Raw genomic sequence first — 20,452 nt, forward strand, 5'->3', positions numbered from 1 at the left:
AAGGAGTATAATACGCTTGGCTTATGAGACTGCTGGCCAGCAGCCTCCGAAAAGGATTACAGCTCATTCTACTAGAGCTGTGGCTTCCACATGGGCCTTTAAAAATGAGGCTTCTGTTGAACAGATTTGCAAGCCGGCGACTTGGTCTTCGCTTCATACCTTTTCAAAATTCTATAAATTTGATACTTTTGCTTCTTCGGAGGCTATTTTTGTGAGAAAGGTCTTCCAGGCAGTGGTACCTTCCGTTTAAGTACCTGCCTTGTCCCTCCCTTCATCCGTGTACTTTAGCTTTGGTATTGGTATCCCACAAGTAATGGATGATCCGTGGACTGGATACACCTTACAAGAGAAAACATAATTTATGCTTACCTGATAAATTTATTTCTCTTGTGGTGTATCCAGTCCACGGCCCGCCCTGTCATTTTAAGGCAGGTATTTTTTAACTCTAAACTACAGTCACCACTGCACCCTATAGTTTCTCCTTTCTCTTGCTTGTCTTCGGTCGAATGACTGGATATGGCAGTTAGGGGAGGAGCTATATAGACAGCTCTGCTGTGGGTGATCCTCTTGCAACTTCCTGTTGGGAAGGAGAATATCCCACAAGTAATGGATGATCCGTGGACTGGATACACCACAAGAGAAATACATTTATCAATTAAGCATAAATTATGTTTTTCGATCCCTCTGGGGATTTGATTTTTTTTCTTGGACCTTGGGCAGTTGCAGGTGTTCCTTGTGCCAGGCAGGTACTGGTCAGGAGCTAGCTGCTGTTCCTTAAGGTTCATGTCACCCACATGGTGTCAGTGTGCTGGTTATCCTATTGGGTGTCGAGTCATTCACTTTAATGGAGTGTTTGTTTTAAGTTTTATTTAATCCATTACTTGAGGGGGTGTTTTCGTTTCTTTACGTCAACTTGCTCCTCATCCTCGATGAACGGAGTATCGGAGGGATTGTATAGGTCCTCTGCCGTTTCTTATGTGGGGATCTGTCTGATTACTTGTGGGTTCTGGATGCTTTGCCTCGGAACTGAAGTTTTCCATTCCCAAGGGGTTTGGAGGTTCGGATGACCGCGAGACAGTTGGGGGACCAGTTGAGATGACTATTTTTATTTCAATCTTGGTATTTTCCGGGGTCTGCTTCATTGTGACCTAGTCGTAGGTGCCCTTCGAGGTTGCTGGGACTGGTTTTTCCCATCTTGAGTGGTCTGGTCATCTGAGTCCGGGTGTTCGGATATGTCAGTCTCCCCTTTTTCTGTTTATTGCATTCTCTCATAAGATGGAGCGCAGGGTTTGAGTTTCTCCTCTTCTTTTTTTTTTTTCCCGACAACCGCCTCTGATCCACTTCTCAGCGGGGATTTCGGGGTTGCCCACGTTATTCCTGGTACAGGATTTCCGGGAGGCTGATCCTGTGAGGATCTTTGACTCTCCAACTAAGAGCCTAGTGGGTCGATTAATTGCTCACATGGTTAAGATGGGTGTTGACTCCAGCTATTGTGGATGTTCTCTGTTTTATGGAGCCCTGTCCCTGGTAAACTTGGGGGTCCCTGGACTGGGAGTGTTGAAGTCGAACCTCTAGGAGCTCTTGGTTCCTGGGATTGCAAGCGGAGGGTCCAGGGTTCAGATCCACCTACGGGTGCGGATGCCATCTCGGAGGCCTGTCTAGAGCTCTTTCTAGGATCCTGATCTGAGTCTCTTGCGAGTGTCCAATGTTCAAGGACATTAGGTAGCGCCTAGCACACCCCAGAGTACCCTTCTCCGTATGAGGCAACTTGGTGGTTCCTCAGGCTGTACGGCCGGTCCACGGTTTCGGGGGGTCTGGCTTAGGGCAATGTCTCTTGTTGGAGATTTTGGGGTCCGGGTCGCTGTGCTCGGTCCTGGGCGGTTCAGTTTCAAACTTTAGGGTTTAGAACGTCTGCTTGTCCCTTCGGGGAGTTGATTTTTCACTCTCATGGGAGATTTGGTATTTGCCTGAAGGTTGGTTACTGCCTTCATGTGGATCTTCGGTTGTCGCCAGTGGCAACTTTTGCATTTAAGGCTCCAGATTGTTTGTCTCGATTTGAGCTGGTAGTAATGACCGTTGGGTTATTACTCATTAGTATTGTTTTACCATTCTCTTTGGTCTCTTCGCCTTGCCTACGGCTGGGGAAGTGGTCTCCTTGACTTTGTCCTTTTGGGGAGGATTTGGAAATGTACAGTTTTCATGGAGACCCTGTGGGTCCTTATCCTCTTGTTCGAAGATTCTTTTCTTCCCTCCTTGTGTGTGGGATGTCAGGGGGGCTGGCTCTGTGGGATGTCAGGGGGGCTGGCTCTGGTACTAGGGTAGCGTGGTAGCTCTGTGCCCTATCTTCCTTTTTGGAATTGTTCCTCTTAGAGTCGGGGACTGTCTATGGGTTTCATAACCCGAACATGTAGAGCCAGCCGTAGTAGCCTGATGCTTAGCTTCGCTGCCTAGCAAGTGGTCAGTTTGCAGTTTGAAACCAGCTGCAGCTACTTGCACTTGGATTGGTACTAGCAAGCTTTATATTTCTGTCATGGATTTGTGGCAGCTTGCCAGCTGCTATTAAGTGGTCAGAGGGTTCTCCAATGGGTAGCTTCCTCTTAGGACCTCCACTCTCTTTTGAGGCGGACGTTACCAGCCTTTTTTTGGGTTGGGTCCCTTTTCTTGGAGGAGTGGTTGGGGATCTGTCTGCTCTCTTGGGTCTGACTGTGTACTTTTGTTGTCCCTGTTATCCTCTCTGTTGGGGGGTTCACAGGTGTTCCTTCATCCATTGGTTGCATTGCGGCTGGTGTTGGTTGTCCTCTAGAATCTGGACTTTCCTGGTTGGGAGTTGCCATTAATAATTTGGCACACTCTGTGGGATGGGGTCCCATGTTGACTTAGGGCCAGCTTAGCTGCCCGGGAGCTAGAACTCGCAAGTTTCTTTCAGTCGTGGTTCTGCTGGGACAGTTGGTTTTCCATTTTGTTGGTGAGCTCCGTGTTTTTCCTTCAGTCCTGATATAGGTTTCCTACCTATATGTGGCTAGTTTTAGCAGTTGTCTCTGCTAGACTAGGGTTTAGTGAGAAGCTTGTGGCTTCCTTGGAGCACCATAGTTGTTATGGTGTTTTGTCAGGAGATCTGTGGAGGGATTTTGTTCTTCCTTGCGATCGCTCTTTCATAGGTTGGAAGTGTCCCTTTGGGATTGGGACTTTATAGAAAGTCCTCTTCTATGACTCGTTTTGCTTAGTCTTTAGGGTTTCTTACCCTATTCTGGCGGTCCTTTGGATCTCCTTTTGGGTACTCCGTTCTCCCCTTCGGGGGTAGGTGGAGGTGCTTTTTCATGGGGTAAGTTTGTGCGATTTGGGAGCCTGCAGGACTTGGCTCCTTGGGGGCTTTTTGCTCAGTGGAATCTAAGGATTTTGAGTGGTCTCCAGCACGGCATGCCAGTATTTAACTGAGGGGCAGTTATTTTTGTTTTTCAGTTTTTATGGGTAATTTCAGGCTATGGTGCCCTTCGAAGGGGCCGCCTTCTGAACCCGCCCTTTGTTTGCATTCAGTGTCCTCTATAGCTTGGGTATTGTTTTCCCAAAAGTAATGAATGCAGCTCCCCGCCCGTGTTTTTTCGATGAGGCGGCTGTAATATAGTTGTTTCTTCTGGCACCTTTTTCACCCTGATATTTCTCCTACTGTTCCTTGTTCCCTTGGCAGAATAACTGGGGATGAGGGAAGTGGGGGAGGTATTAAAGCCTTTGGCTGCAGTGTCTTTGCCTCCTCCTGGTGGCCAGGTTCTGAATTTCTAAAAGTAATTAATGCAGCTGTGGACTCTTCCCGTCAAAAGAAAAGAAAATTATTAGGTAAGCATAATTTAAGTTTTTTAAGAATTCAGTTGACAGTCTGCACTATTGTCCTTTCCTCCCTCCGCTGTTAAGACTGGCTCTGACTTGTCTTCTATTTTACCTGTCTGGTGCAAAGCCACACTTCCCAACATCCTAATGACTTAGGTAAATAACAAGGGACCTGCCCATTGAGATTTGTTTGAGAGGGAGGGGATGTAATGGACCTCATATCTCTCCCACTTTTTATGTTGTTTGTTCCCATAGGATGCAGATGATCGCTTTGATAACAATTACCTAGTAGATTTACTAGCAATAGAGTGCTATTATGTGGCGTTTCTCCCTCTCTTCTGTACTAAGAATGGAATGAGACCCTCATTTTAAAGAGAAGTCTTTCAGTTTTGACTTGTCCTCTGTATGCATTTGATTACTATGGGGGGGGGATCATCATCCTACAAAAACAATTAGCAAGAGAGTGATATATCTGAGAAACTGTGATTACCTGTGACAAATTATTTTGACACAGTTTTTGCCATGTAAGAGATATTAGCTTAGTGATTACTAACAGAGACAAATTAAAGTGCAGCTGTTCAGTTCTAGGTTATGACTTTTGTGTTTTGGAACATCATTATGCCTTTTGTAATTCTGTTACTCTCCTGTACTATACACCTGCTTACAGCCTTCTTTATCACTTCACAGTGATGCATTTGCTAAGCTGCTGGAATCTGGAGATCTGAAGATGAGCTCACTAAAGGTAGAAGGCACAAGCCTCTCTTTCCAGCACCTTCTTGCAAAAATTTGTTTCTACCACCACTTCACAGGTAAGAGACCCGTGTATGTGAATTGTAATACATAGCTGTTTTGAAAATCATTTTATTTATTGAATCTGGAAGGGCTAAGCACTCACTAAACGTCTTCTATTTCAGTGGTTGAGCGAGTTGATTCCTGTGCATCGATGTACAGCCGGTCAATCCAAAGTCATCATGTCTGCCTTCTTGTGAAAATGGTGAGCACTAATATATTTCTCTTTACGTGTTGATTAAGCTTTGTATGAAAGAATAAAAATAAAGGTTGCCACATCAGTCCTATAGAAAAGATATTTTGGTTATGAACAGCCGACTGAAAAAAACATGTATGCTGTTTATACAGGTTTTTAATACACTGAAGCTGCATATACAGTACATTGTATGCACGGGTAATGGATATCAGCCATGTTAATTTCTAGTGTATAGATTCTACTTTAGTGGCAGTGGAATTTATACATCTGAAATCTGAGAAATTGATTGTGAACACAAAAAATATAGTTCTATATGCATTAATATATATTTCCTTCTATTGGCAGTGAGAGTCCATGAGAACATTCATAAACTATGGAAAACACTATTCCTGGCCACCAGGAGGAGACAGACACACCCCAAACAAAACCAAAAAATATCCCTCCCACTTCCCCTACCTCCCAAGTAGTTCTTTGCCTCATATTATGGAAGTAGGCAGAGAGAGGTTCTCTTTAATGGAAAATTAAGTTTATCATGGATTGGCTCTCTGAGCCAGGGATCATGTATCCATATAAATTTCAATTGAGTATTGGTATATATAATACTGATCGACGCTGGGTATCCCATGCCTCTTTCCCGTCTAGCCTAAAACCCCTGTCTGATAACACGGCATGTTTCACACTAAATTACAGACTTACGATGGGTAAGTTGTCCCCTCTTTCATGGCAACTTGTCCAATAAAGAGGTGGTGTAAGTCTTGTCCCTGCGCTAAGATGCATATTCTGTGCACATTCATATCCCCTTTGACAGACATAAATTTGTCATACATAAACAGGAGATCCAGTAACAGTAACATAAGGCTGAGAGGGATGCAACATGCAGGACAATGACAAGCATTTTGTCCTATTACAGATGTTTTCACACCCAGTCACTTTAACTATTTCCTTTTGGTTGAGAAGTCTAATCAGTAGAGCTTACAGGGAAGTGGGTCAGGAGCCCTCTCTGAGAATCATGGTGCATTCTACCCGTGCAGTGTCGACAACTTGGGCCTTCAAGAATGAGGCCTCAGTTGAGAAGATCTGCAAAGCTCCTGTAAGAGAAAATAGAACTTTTTGAAGTGCTTTGATGTTTACGTAATTGAGAGGGTTTATCTGATACACATTTTTCCTCAGTAGTGCGTTATGGAGAGAGGGGAAGACACAAGTTCAGCCAAGAAGTCTGAGATCTTCTCCCAGTGGGACATGTCAGTTTCTCTAGGTGAAGTGTGGATTTACTAGGTCTTCAATGTACTCCTCTTGGATATCCTTGGAACTGTGTTTGCAATTCTTCGACTGGACCCTTCCACTTAACATAGATTGCTCTAGCTGCAGTGTATGGTAGGGGAAGGTGTTACAAGCAAGTAAAATTTTAACTTCTGCAGCCCAGTAGCTTTTTCTATAGCAGGGATTACTATATATATTTTAGGCACTGTTTTTGCTTTTTAAAATAAGCTTCTGCCTCATAACCAATACTAGTGACACAGTGGTTTGTCACCTCAAGCACTTCATTTTCATTGTAGTTTTAGCCTGAGATGATCAGGGGCAGCCGTTCACGAGGGTTTAATACTTTCAGATAGGTGTGTGATGTGTACAGAGTCGTGGGACCCCCCCACGCACACACACAAACACACACACACAAATTCACTGTGAGGTGGCCAACTTTGATGCATAATTTATTTTTGGGCTCTTTGTGTGCTTATTTAGGCCTTTAAAACCTGGCCAATTACTAGGGTACAGTGTTTCAGTTTTGTGCCATATCTTCCTCCCTTTCCATATTTATCTCACAAAATTGAGCAGAATAGTGCATCTTATGTGGTATGGAGGAATTGAGGATAGATATATGCAGACAACGTAAGCCCCTCGTATTTATGCTTGCTTTGCAAAAATATGCATGCTTCTCACGGCTCACCTCTGTCATTCCTGCAAAGGAACTTATCTTGTATCCTAGATAGGGGGTTACCTGTGTTGCCTGTAAGTCAAGGTGGTCAGGTGCATAGGGACCTCTGCTTTGTTATCTCCTAAGTTTAAGGAGAATATCCACTCTGCTATTGCTTTGTTATGAACCTTGGAGGTGGCAGAGTTTTCCAGTCCTCCTAAAACTAACACAAAGATTCTTAAGTCTGTACCTAAGCAGCCTACTTCCTTCCCCATCCCTGAATCGGTTGGTGAATGGGTGTTGAACAAGCCCCGTAATACTTTTTGTTCCTTAGGCTAAATTTTAAGGCTGTTTTCCTTTCTAATCTCTATTCTGGTGTAAGACAGGTGATGCTATCTGACTTTACCCAGGTGGCCTACTATTCCCCTAGAGCAGTGGTTCCCGAACGTTTTCTGGCCACTTGTAATATAAGGTTTCCAAAGTTGATAGACACTGTTGGAAGAGGCTTACATACTATATTAAGTAATTAATTCACTATTCAGAAATGTGTTAATGTGAATGATGGGCTTGATGAAGTGATACCCGATTCTCAGTGTCTGGTTTTATATCTCTAGGAGTCTTAAATTATCACGTTTGCTTGGAGCATAGTTGTACAACAGCACCAATAAACTTTAAGCAAAATGTATTCTACTTACCAAAGTGTTATGTAGTGCACAATGCACAGTTTATTTCTGTTGACAGAAGATTATTGTTAGATGACTGTGTAGAGCTACTCAGACAGGACTGACAGGCCCTTTGCTATGTTTTCTGCTGCTATGCAATAATTCTAAACTGTACAGTTTAAAGGGACAATAAACCCCAAAACATTTCTTTCATTATTCAGATAGAGAATACAATTTAAAAAAGTTTCCAATTTACTTCTATTATCAAATTTGCTTTGTTCTCATGTTATTCTTTGTTGAAGGGATACCTAGGTAGGTAGCGTGCACATGCCTGAAGCACTACATGACAGGGAATAATGCTGCCATCTAGTGTTCCTGCTAATGTATAACATTGTTGCAAAACTGCTGCCATATAGTGCTATAGACACGTGCACACTCATGAGCTTACATCATAGCTTTTCAACAAAGGATAACAAAGAAAATGTCATAACCGAAGTAAATTGGAAAGTTGTTCTATCTGAATCTTGAAAGACAAAATTTGGGTTTTATGTCCCTTTAAGGGTACAGTCTACTCCAGAATTTTTATTTAAAAAGATAGATAATTGCTTTATTACCCATTCCACAGTTTTGGATAACCCACACAGTTATATTAAAGGGACAGTCAACACCAGAAAACATAATTTATGTAAGAACTTACCTGATAAATTCATTTCTTTCATATTAGCAAGAGTCCATGAGCTAGTGACGTATGGGATATACATTCCTACCAGGAGGGGCAAAGTTTCCCAAACCTTAAAATGCCTATAAATACACCCCTCACCACACCCACAATTCAGTTTAACGAATAGCCAAGAAGTGGGGTGATAAGAAAAAAGTGCGAAAGCATATAAAATAAGGAATTGGAATAATTGTGCTTTATACAAAAAAATCATAACCACCACAAAAAAGGGCGGGCCTCATGGACTCTTGCTAATATGAAAGAAATGAATTTATCAGGTAAGTTCTTACATAAATTATGTTTTCTTTCATGTAATTAGCAAGAGTCCATGAGCTAGTGACGTATGGGATAATGACTACCCAAGATGTGGATCTTTCCACACAAGAGTCACTAGAGAGGGAGGGATAAAATAAAGACAGCCAATTCCTGCTGAAAATAATCCACACCCAAAATAAAGTTTAATGAAAAACATAAGCAGAAGATTCAAACTGAAACCGCTGCCTGAAGTACTTTTCTACCAAAAACTGCTTCAGAAGAAGAAAATACAACAAAATGGTAGAATTTGGTAAAAGTATGCAAAGAGGACCAAGTTGCCGCTTTGCAAATCTGATCAACCGAAGCTTCATTCCTAAACGCCCAGGAAGTAGAAACTGAACTAGTAGAATGAGCTGTAATCCTATGAGGCGGAGTCTTACCCGACTCAACATAGGCAAGATGAATTAAAGATTTCAACCAAGATGCCAAAGAAATGGCAGAAGTTTTCTGGCCTTTCTAAAACCGGAAAAGATAACAAATAAACTAGAAGTCTTTCGGAAAGACTTAGTAGCTTCAACATAATATTTCAAAGCTCTAATAACATCCAAAGAATGCAACGATTTCTCCTTAGAATTCTTAGGATTAGGACATAATGAAGGAACCACAATGTCTCTACTAATGTTGTTGGAATTCACAACTTAGGTAAAAATTCAAAAGAAGTTCGCAACACCGCCTTATCCTGATGAAAAATCAGAAAAGGAGACTCACAAGAAAGAGCAGATAATTCAGAAACTCTTCTGGCAGAAGAGATGGCCAAAAGGAACAAAACTTTCCAAGAAAGTAATTTAATATCCAATGAATGCATAAGTTCAAATGGAGGAGCTTGAAGAGCCCCCAGAACCAAATTCAAACTCCAAGGAGGAGAAATTGACTTAATGACAGGCTTTATACGAACCAAAGCTTGTACAAAACAATGAATATCAGGAAGAATAGCAATCTTTCTGTGAAAAAGAACAGAAAGAGCAGAGATTTGACCTTTCAAGGAACTTGCGGACAAACCCTTATCTAAACCATCCTGAAGAAACTGTAATATTCTCGGTATTCTAAAAGAATGCCAAGAAAAATGATGAGAAAGACACCAAGAAATACAAGTCTTCCAGACTCTATAATATATCTCTCTGGATACAGATTTACGAGCCTGTAACATAGTATTAATCACAGAGTCAGAGAAACCTCTTTGACCAAGAATCAAGCGTTCAATCTCCATACCTTTAAATTTAAGGATTTCAGATCCTGATGGAAAAAAGGACCTTGAGACACTAGGTCTGGTCTTAACGGAAGAGTCCACGGTTGGCAAGAGGCCATCCGGACAAGATCCGCATACCAAAACCTGTGAGGCCATGCTGGAGCTACCAGCAGAACAAACGAGCATTCCTTCAGAATCTTGGAGATTACTCTTGGAAGAAGAACTAGAGGCGGAAAGATATAGGCAGGATGATACTTCCAAGGAAGAGATAATGCATCCACTGCCTCCGCCTGAGGATCCCGGGATCTGGACAGATACCTGGGAAGTTTCTTGTTTAGATGAGAAGCCATCAGATCTATTTCTGGAAGTTCCCACATTTGAACAATCTGAAGAAATACCTCTGGGTGAAGAGACCATTCGCCCGGATGCAACGTTTGGCGACTGAGATAATCCGCTTTCCAATTGTCCATACCTGGGATATGAACCGCAGAGATTAGACAGGAGCTGGATTCCGCCCAAACCAAAATTCAAGATACTTCTTTCATAGCCAGAGGACTGTGAGTCCCTCCTTGATGATTGATGTATGCCACAGTTGTGACATTGTCTATCTGAAAACAAATGAACAACTCTCTCTTCAGAAGAGGCCAAAACTGAAGAGCTCTGAAAATTGCACGGAGTTCCAAAATATTGATCGGAAATCTCACCTCCTGAGATTCCCAAACCCCTTGTGCCGTCAGATACCCCCACACAGCTCCCCAACCTGTAAGACTTGCATCTGTTGAGATTATAGTCCAGGTCGGACGAACAAAGAAGCCCCTTGAACTAAACGATGGTGATCTGTCCACCATGTCAGAGAGTGTCGTAAAATCGGTTTAAAGATATTAATAGAGATATCTTTGAGTAATCCCTGCACCATTGGTTCAGCATACAGAGCTGAAGAGGTCGCATGTGAAAACGAGCAAAGGAGATCGCATCTGATGCGGCAGTCCTAAGACCCAACATTTCCATGCATAAGGCTACCAAAGGGAATGATTGTGACTGAAGGTTTTGACAAGCTGATATCAATGTTAAACTTCTCCTGTCTGACAAGGACAGAGTCATAGACACTGAATTTATCTAGAACCCAAAAAAGGTTACCCTTGTCTGAGGAATCAATGAACTGATTGGTAAATTGATCCTCCAACCATGAACTTGAAGAAACAACACAAGTCGATTCGTATGAGATTCTTCGAAAATGAGAAGACTGAGCAAGTACCAAGATATCGTCCAAATAAGGAAATACCAAAACCCTATTCTCTGATTACAGAAAGAAGGGCACCGAGAACCTTTGAAAAAAATTCTTGGAACTGAGGCTAGGCCAAACGGTAGAGCCACAAAACTGGTAATGCTTGTCTAAAAAGAGAATCTCAGACACTAAAAGTGATCTGGATGAATCGGAATATGCAGATACACATCCTGTAAATCTATTGTAGACATATAATGCCCTTGCTAAACAAAAGGCAGGATAGTCCTACAGTAACCATCTTGAATGTTGGTATCCTAACATAACGATTCAATAATGATAGATCCGGAACTGGTCTGAAGGAATTGACCTTCTTTGGTACAATGAAGAGATAAAATAAAACCCCAGCCCCTGTTCCAGAACTGGAACTGGCATAAATACTCCAGCCAACTCTAGATCTGAAACACATTTCAGAAATGCTGAGCCTTTGCTGTGTTAACTGGGACACGGGAAAGAAAAGAATCTCTTAGCAGGAGGCCTTAACTTGAAGCCAATTCTGTACCTTTCTGAAACAATGTTTCTGAAACCAGAGATTAAGAACGGAATTGATCCAAATTTCTTTGAAGAAAACGTAATCTGCCCCATACCAGCTGAGCTGGAATAAGGGCCGCACCTTCATAGGTACTTAGGAGCTGGCTATAGGTTTCTATAAGGCTTGGATATATTCCAAACTGAAAATAGTTTCCAAACTGATACCGCTCCTGAGGATGAAGTTCCTTGTTGTGAGGAAAGGAACGAAAATGATTATTTACCCTGGAAAGAAAGGGAAAGCAAAGTTGACTTAGAAGACATGTCAGCATTCCAAGTTTAATCCATAAAGCTTTTCTAGCTAAAATAGCTAGAGACATATACCTGACATCAACTCTAATGATATCAAAAGATGGTATCACCAATAAAATTATTAGCATGTTATAGAATAATAATAATGCTATAAAATTATGATCTGTTACTTGTTGCGCTAAAGCTTCTAACCAAAAAGTTGAAGCTGCAGCAACATCCGCTAAAAATATAGCAGGTCTAAGAAGATTACCTGAACATAAGGAAGCTTTTCTTAGAAAGGATTCAATTTTCCTATCTAAAGGATCCTTAAATTAAGTACTATCTGCCATAGGAATAGTAGTACATTAGCAGGAGTAGAGACAGCCCCATAACCTTAGGGATTTTTGTCCCAAAAAACTCTAATCTGTCAGATGGCACAGGATATAATTTGCTTAAACGTCTAGAAGGAGTAAATAAATTACCCAAATTATTCCATTCCCTGGAAATTACTTCAGAAATAGCATCAGGGAGATAAAACACTTCTGGAATAACTATAGGAGATTTAAAAACCTTATTTAAACGTTTACATTTAGTATCAAGAGGACCAGAATCCTCTATTTCTAATGCAAATAACACTTCTTTAAGTAAAGAACGAATAAATTCCATCTTGAACAAATACAAAGATTTATCAGCATCAACCTCTGAGACAGAAACCTCTGAACCAGAAGAACCATTATCAGTATCAGAATGATGATGTTCATTTAAAAATTCATCTGAAAAAAGAGAAGTTTTAAAAGACTTTTATGCATACTAGAAGGAGAAATAACAGACATAGCCTTCTTAATGGATTTAAAAAATAAAATCTCTTATGTTATCAGGAACACTCTGAAAATTAGATGTTGACGGAACAGCAACAGGTAATGTAACAGTACTAAAGGAAATTTTATCTGCATTAATAAGTTTGACATGACATGCAATACAAATAACAGCTGGAGAAACAGATACCAAAAGTTTATAGCAGATACACTTAGCTTGGTAGCTCCAGCACTGTGCAGTGATTTTCCTGTAGTATCTTCTGACTCAGTTGCAACGTGGAACATCTTGCAATATGTAAAAGAAAAAAAAAAAACAACATATAAAGCAAAATTGATCAAATTCCTTAAATGACAGTTTCAGGAATGGGAAAAAAATGCCAGTGAACAAGCTTCTAGCAACCAGAAGCAATAAATAATGAGACTTAAATAATGTGGAGACAAAAAAGACGCCCATATTTTTTAGCGCCAAAAAAGACGCCCACATTATTTGGCGCCTAAATGCTTTTGGCGCCAAAAATGACGCCACATCCGGAACGCCGACATTTTTGACGCAAAAAAACGTCGAAAAATGACGCAATGAAACAGAAAAAAAAATTTTGCGCCAAAAAAGTCCGCGCCAAGAATGACGCAATAAAATGAAGCATTTTCTGCCCCCGCGAGCCTAACAGCCCACAGGGAAAAAGTCAAATTTTTTAAGGTAAGAAAAAATGATTGAAACAAATGCATTTATCCCAAATATGAAACTGACTGTCTGAAAAATAAGGAAAGTTGAACATTCTGAGTCAAGGCAAATAAATGTTTGAATACATATATTTAGAACTTTATAAATAAAGTGCCCAACCATAGCTTAGAGTGTCACAGAAAATAAGATTTACTTACCCCAGGACACTCATCTACATGTTTGTAGAAAGCCAAACCAGTACTGAAACGAGAATCAGCAGAGGTAATGGTATATATAAGAGTATATCGTCGATCTGAAAAGGGAGGTAAGAGATGAATCTCTACGACCGATAACAGAGAACCTATGAAATAGACCCCGTAGAAGGAGATCACTGCATTCAAATAGGCAATACTCTCCTCACATCCCTCTGACATTCACTGCACGCTGAGAGGAAAACCGGGCTCCAACTTGCTGCGGAGCGCATATCAACGTAGAATCTAGCACAAACTTACTTCACCACCTCCATCGGAGGCAAAGTTTGTAAAACTGAATTGTGGGTGTGGTGAGGGGTGTATTTATAGGCATTTTAAGGTTTGGGAAACTTTGCCCCTCCTGGTAGGAATGTATATCCCATACGTCACTAGCTCATGGACTCTTGCTAATTACATGAAAGAAATGTTTTGTTGTTTTAAAAGATAAATCCCTTAATTACCAATTCCCTAGTTTTGCATAACCAACACAGTTATAATTATACATGTTTTACCTCTGTAATTACCTTGTATCTAAGCCTCACAGACTGCCCCCTTATTTCAGTTTTTTTGACAGACTTGCATTTTAGCCAATCAGAGCTGTCTCCATGGTAAATTCACGTGCATGAGCTCTATACGAAACACGTGAACTAATGCACTCTAGTGGTGAAAAACTATCAAAATGCATTTAGATTAGAGACGGCCTTCAAGGTCTAAGAAATTAGCATATGAACCTCCTAGGTTTAGCTTTCAACTAAGAATACCAAATGAACAAAGCAAAATTGGTGATAAAAGTAAATTGGAAAGTTGTTTAAAATTACATGCCCTATTTGAATCATGAAAGTTTTTTTGGGACTTTACTGTCCCTTTTAATATATTTTTTTTTACCTCTGTGATTATCTTGTATCTAAGCCTCTGCAGACTGCCCCCTTATCTCAGTTCTTTGGACAGACTTGCATTTTAAACCAAACTGTGCCCTCTTATAAGTAACTCCATGGATGCAAGCACAATGTTATTTATATAGCACACATGAACTAATGTCCTCTAGCTGTGGAAAAAATGTTAAATGCTTTGACATTAGAGGCGGCCTTTAAGGACTTAGGAATTAGCATATAAGCCTACCTAGGTCTAGCTTTCAACTAAGAATACCAAAAGAACAAAGCACATTTGATGATAAAAGTGAATTAGAAAGTTGTTTAAAATTGCATGCTCTATCTGAATCATGGAAGTTTAATATTTCTAAACTGTCCCTTTAATGTTAACAAAACATGCTAATTTGTAGCACTGGTAAAACAAAGAATGCAAGTGTGACGACCAAGGTTAACCAACCCTGCGCCAGTCACTTGTTTGGCACAAAATGGGTTATCAGACCCCTTCTACTGTCACTAATATATCACAATCTAGCCACACCAGGCCAGCTTGTGATTTAGTTCAGTGGGTACAAGGGTTAACAACACTCTCTAGTCTGTACTAGACTTAAAAGAAAGGCCCAAAACTCTCCTTTAATGCCACCCACACTAAACTAACTATAATATCTAAGCTGCCACCATTTATGATTTATTAAAGGGAAAATCCTAAGGAAAAACCCAGACTTACACATTAACTCTTAGAATACAATTTAGCAGAAAATAACCTAAAATATACAGTTCTAATAATCCAGTCCTTTCAGTAACGTGGTTCAATTATTAGACAAAGGCCAAAGCTTAATAAAGTAATTATTTATTATGCCAAAAATGTTATGCACAATGCATTATTAATAAAAAGTTGTTACAAATAAAATTATACACAGCAAACCGTTTTAAAACAAAAAAAAGGAGAAAAACAGATTTAATACTTTACTAGTCTCAAGATCTGTGCCCGGGGAATGGCATGAAGCAATGGGTCCTTACTCTGTAGAACAGCTCCCCTTGTAAGAATGACAATTTAATTGCTAGAAATCAGGATTCTTATACATATTTTCCAGAGATCAAGTTGCCTGACCACACCCTCCTGGGCAGGGGCTAAGGAACCCCCCTATCTCTTTTATGACCTTCAATAAACTAAGTCTTTGCCTGAAATTATAGAACACATAATTTCGGCTAGATACATCAATTTTCATATAGTCAAAAAGGCAATCTCTTATATATATTGTGAGAATCAATTTAATACCAGATATGACATGGTTGTCATATTTCCCTTCATTTAATGTCATAACATGTTTTAAACACATATCTACATGGTACCAATGTCCTTTTATTGACCTCATCAGGATATGGGGAGAAGCACTGTTTTGTATCATGCCCATATGGGGAGAAGCACTGTTTTGTATCATGCCCTCTGCTATAAAGCTCTCCTCTGTGTATACTACAGAGTATTTATGAGACTCCTGGTACTTCAAAGAAAACGCAAACAAACACAGGACTCAATTCTTCTTGAAAAACAAATCTTTTTTAGCTCACAGGCTAAACAGAATTAATGTCAATTACAAAGCAGGAAAGTTATTTTGCTTTAGATATCTAGACTAAAAACAATTAATTATAATCATTGAGCTTGACGGCACCCACTAGCATCTTTTTCCATTCCTTACCTACTCGTGCCCCCTATGGTAGTCCCAGCGCCCCCATACATCTTTCATGCCTATAAGTGCCAACCTCCGTAATCCCACGACCCCTAGGGGGCAGTACAGTGCACTTTGTAGACCACTGCCTAGAGAATAGGTAAATCCACATATTTTCATCTTATGTTTTTTTTTGCCTTGCTGTCATTGTGACCTTTGTGGCCTTCGTAATGCAGTCTGGTGGGATGTCTTTGAGGTGTTCTCTTAAGATGGTAAATAAAACCGCTAATTTGTGAGTACACAGTTAAGATTGTTTGCTTTAATGGTAAGTGTACTCCCATTGCTGTTCTAGCAAGATGTAACTTATGGCTTAACATTTAATCTGCAGATATGGTTTCCAAGAGTAGTCTCCTGACTCGGCCCTTCGCAGTTAGATGGTGGTAAGGAAGCTATTCTGTTGCAGTCAAAGGTAGAACTACAGGGTAATTTTGTTCCTTTTGCCAATTCAGGTCCTTAAAGACCAACTAAACAATCAGCAAGATTACTTATGACTTCCTGGAGGCTCAAGTCATCTTGGTCCAAGAACAAGGAGACGAAGAAGTATACTTCTGCTTCCAAGTCTGCTTGAAGGTGTTTTCTCTGGTAGGGGGCAGATTGCAATTTTTTTTAAGAGGTAAGGGAACTCCATTTAGGATGCTTGTGTCGCGAAGAAGTTTCCGATCCTCCTCTAGAGAGATTCCTTCTGTCTTTTAAAGGGATATGAAACCAAATATTTTCCTTTTGTGATTTAAACAGAGCAAACATTTGTAAAAAAAAAGTTTCCAATTTACTTCTTTGTTCCTATGATATTCAGTGTTGAAGAGATACCTTGGTAGGCATCTGGAGCACTACATGACGGGAAATAGTGCTGGCATCTAGTGCTCTTTCAAATGGATAACATTTTGCAAAACTGCTGCCATATAGTGCTCTAGAAATGGACCTGCTCCCAAGCATACATCCCTGCTTTTTGACAAACGGTACAAAGAACAAAGAAAATAATAAAAGTAAATTAGAATGTTGGTTAAAATTGTATGCCCTATCTGAATAACGAAAGAAACATTTTGGGTTTCATATCCCTTTAAGGCCCTAAAGCTGACCAAGGCAAGACCTAGCTTGTGTAGCAGAACTATAGGGGAAGAGCACTATCGCTCTGTTCCTGTTAGAGGAACTGGGCCAGTGGTTTTCTATCATGGTTCCTAAGAAGGAGGGTACTTTTTATGAATACAAGATCTAGTGTTTGAAGGTCTCAGTCTTCAAAATTAAAACTATTCTTAATATTCTTCCATTAGTACAAGAGGGTTAGTTCATGTCTTCTACAGACATAAAGTATTTATATTTGCACATCCTGGTTCACAAGTAGTTACTTTGTTTTGCCTTCTTAAACGGGCATTATCAGTTTGTAGTTCTGCCTTTAGGACTGGTCGCAGCCCCTAGGATGTTCACCTAAATGTTGGTTCCTTACTGATGGTGGCTCAGGAAATTTCAGTGGCTCCCTACTAATAAAGGCATTTTCTCTACAGATGGCGGTAAAAACACATACTACTGACACTACTGGTGTTTCACAGATATGTTTGATGCATAAATGTACCAAAGAACACTCTTGTTCCTCAGTCTCATGTATCCTTCCTAGAGTTTGTCATAGGCTTGGTGTAGCTAGCAGGGAAGATGAGTGGTCCCTGCAAGTCTCTACAACTTTTTGTGAATAGTAAATATTTTCATCTTTTGAATTTTTAATATATATGTATTTTATTAGGTTATGTGGTGCCCCTGTTCTCTTTTTAGAGTTGGATGTATTGTAGACAGGGTGTGCACGACTACAGCTCAATCCTCTTCCAACTGTGGCTCAGTAAAGTGAAGTACAGAGGTTGATAGTCGCTGCATCAAGTACTGTTCTCTTTGCCAGGTTTTACCTGAAGTTTCTACAGCTGTCTCTTCTGCATCGCAAGGACCTGTCTCAGAAAATGTATGTGGACTTAGAGGCAAGACTGTGACTGTTTTGGTGGCAGAATCCCCACACCATTGTGCAGGAGCCTAATTTCAACAGCCAAACTGGACATTGATTACTACAGACACCAGTCTTTTAATGTGTGGGGTAGTATCTGGTGTCTTATGAACGCACAGGGAGTTTGGTCCCCTATGGAGTCGAGATAACCATAAACATTTTGCAATTTTCAGAGTTTGCCCAATATCAAACAGGAACCTTTCATTAGCTTTGTTTGATAGTGTCACAGCAGCGGCTTACATCAGTCATTAGGGAGGAACTCCAGTGTCATACATTCTAAGATGCCTGAAACACGACTGATTTCTGATATCAACTAGTTCAAATCCTGGGGATGAACAATTGGGATGTGGCCTTTCATCAAACGCCTTGACATGGAGGATTGGTTTTTGCATCACAAAGTTTTTGAGCTATTTGTTTCTTACAAAGTTGCAATCTATGGATACCATTAATCAAGACATTGTGGTGCCTTCCTTGTGACTGACTTCCAAGAATTCAAAGGAGTGGCTACTTGACAACCTTTATGTAATTCAGGCCTTTAAATTCGATATAAAAGCAACAAAATCACAAGTCTACCACTACTTTAGCAGCTGGGCATAGGGCTTTACCTATCAAAAACCTGTCTGTCTACCTGCTTTTGTCCCATCCTATCTCATTCTCAAAGACCTCTCTGCTTATGTATTGGATCCAACATGTGATGTTCTTGTGGACTCGTTCCATATTTGAAAGAAAACATAATTTGATTACCTGATAAATTGATTTATTTCACGATGGTGAGAGTCCAGTAGCCCCACACTTATTCATTCTTCTATTTAATTGGCAGCAGGACTTGTCTTGTCCTTTTGCCCCTCATTTGTTCTTTCCTGTGTGTCTAACTTTTTTCTGTACTTTGCCATATCTATTACTGGGTGGGGTAGGGGAGAGCTGGAAGTATGAGGTAGAGCAAAACTCTAAAGTGCATGAGTGTTTTGCCTCCTTCAGGTGAACAGGAAATATATCCCACATGTGATGTTCTTATGGTCTCACCATTGTAAAGAAAAATGTGTCGGGTAATATGTGATAATGCCTCTGGAACTGTAGCAAAAAAAAACATGAAATGTAAAGTACTTTAATTTGTCTCATGGCCCTTTTTTCTTTTATTTCTTTAACTTCCATAGGGCGACAAGTCAATATCCATTGATGGGAAATGCAATGATGCCTCTCTCCTCAGCAGCCTTCTCAGTGAAATAAAAGCAACACTGACAGAATCTTGAGTGTGTGGCGGGAACTTTTCACTACCTGTTTTCCCAAGTTTCCTTTCTGCTTCCCTCTGAAAGACACACTAAAACAGAATGGAAAGTGAGGAGGTCCAGTCGCTCCCCAGTATTCCCTCAGAACCATATGCGCATGTTCTCCTAAACTCCATGGGGGTCAAATTTTATGCTGTCAGTTGGATGTGAAAACAAGTTACTTTTTGCAGGTTTTTTTATCATGTCATTTATTTTTAATATTACCAAATCTTAATCCTGCACAGTCAGAAGATATTTTTTGGGGGGTTTAAACATGTTCTCTTATTGCAATGCTTGATTTGTTTCTGAGCCTCTCCTTTGCTGGGAATTTGATATAAAAAAATAACCTTGATACAAGTCTTTTCTCTGCAGAACACTTGTTCGGGGAAGAAAATTCCATGTAAGGACTGGTTTAGCCAGCTCGGGCATTTATCCTATTCACTGCTAACACAATTCAGGTTTATATCTTTACAAAGGGTTTTACCTTCATGCACAGAATAGAAACAACATTCAGAGCCTATGGGGTTGATACACTTGCATATTTTATGACTCCTATTTTGAGAGTGCTGCAGTATCAGTGATAGACACAGGCTTTTCCAATGTGATTTAGAGCCCAGGCACAAGTGACAAATGTATAACAGAGCCCCTAGTTTTACAAAGATAAGATTGTTGAACCGCCAGTGTAAAATTTCTTTAAAATCTTATATAATGCAGTCTATTAAGTTGGCAAAATGCTTAGTTCCTTCGTCACTTCCCTTAGTCTTTTATACATGTGGCATATATATATATATATATATATATATATATATATATATATATATATATATATATATATATATACTGTGTGTGTATATATATATATATATGTGTGTATATATATATATATATATATATATATATATGTGTGTATATATATATATATATATATATATATATATATATATATATATATATATATATATATATATACACACACTTTTATTACTACCACATGTTCATTTTTAGTCTGCATACAGTAACTGGGCCAGCAAAATTACATTCCTAAGGGGAAAACTTTAATTACCAGAAACTGGAATTCCCATGCCCCCCCCCCCTTTTTTGTGTCTTAATTTGAGTGTTTTGTTGCCCTGTTGTGTGTTCCTGTAATGTTTGTAAAGCAGAGGTATGCAAGAAAATAATTTTAAAGTCTGCTGTATAGTCTGGATATCAGGGACAGACTGCTTATTCACCTTAATCAAGATGGAT

The 20,452-nt window shown here is 39.9% G+C and overlaps 1 protein-coding gene across 2 annotated transcripts in view; it reads left to right on the forward strand.

Annotated features, from left to right (window-relative positions):
* The window catches only part of AP3D1 (adaptor related protein complex 3 subunit delta 1), a 419,857-nt gene extending 400,290 nt beyond the window's left edge, over window positions 1–19,567 (forward strand). For both annotated transcript variants that reach the window (XM_053703077.1, XM_053703078.1), the window contains 3 exons: window positions 4,510–4,631; window positions 4,737–4,816; window positions 19,097–19,567. In XM_053703077.1, the coding sequence (XP_053559052.1) occupies window positions 4,510–4,631; window positions 4,737–4,816; window positions 19,097–19,192 (298 nt within the window). In that variant the 3' untranslated portion in view covers window positions 19,193–19,567. The remainder of the gene's footprint in view (window positions 1–4,509; window positions 4,632–4,736; window positions 4,817–19,096) is intronic.
* The last annotated feature ends 885 nt before the right edge of the window (window positions 19,568–20,452 follow it).

Source organism: Bombina bombina, chromosome 2 (genome assembly GCF_027579735.1).
Source record: "Bombina bombina isolate aBomBom1 chromosome 2, aBomBom1.pri, whole genome shotgun sequence".
Taxonomy (NCBI): domain Eukaryota; kingdom Metazoa; phylum Chordata; class Amphibia; order Anura; family Bombinatoridae; genus Bombina; species Bombina bombina.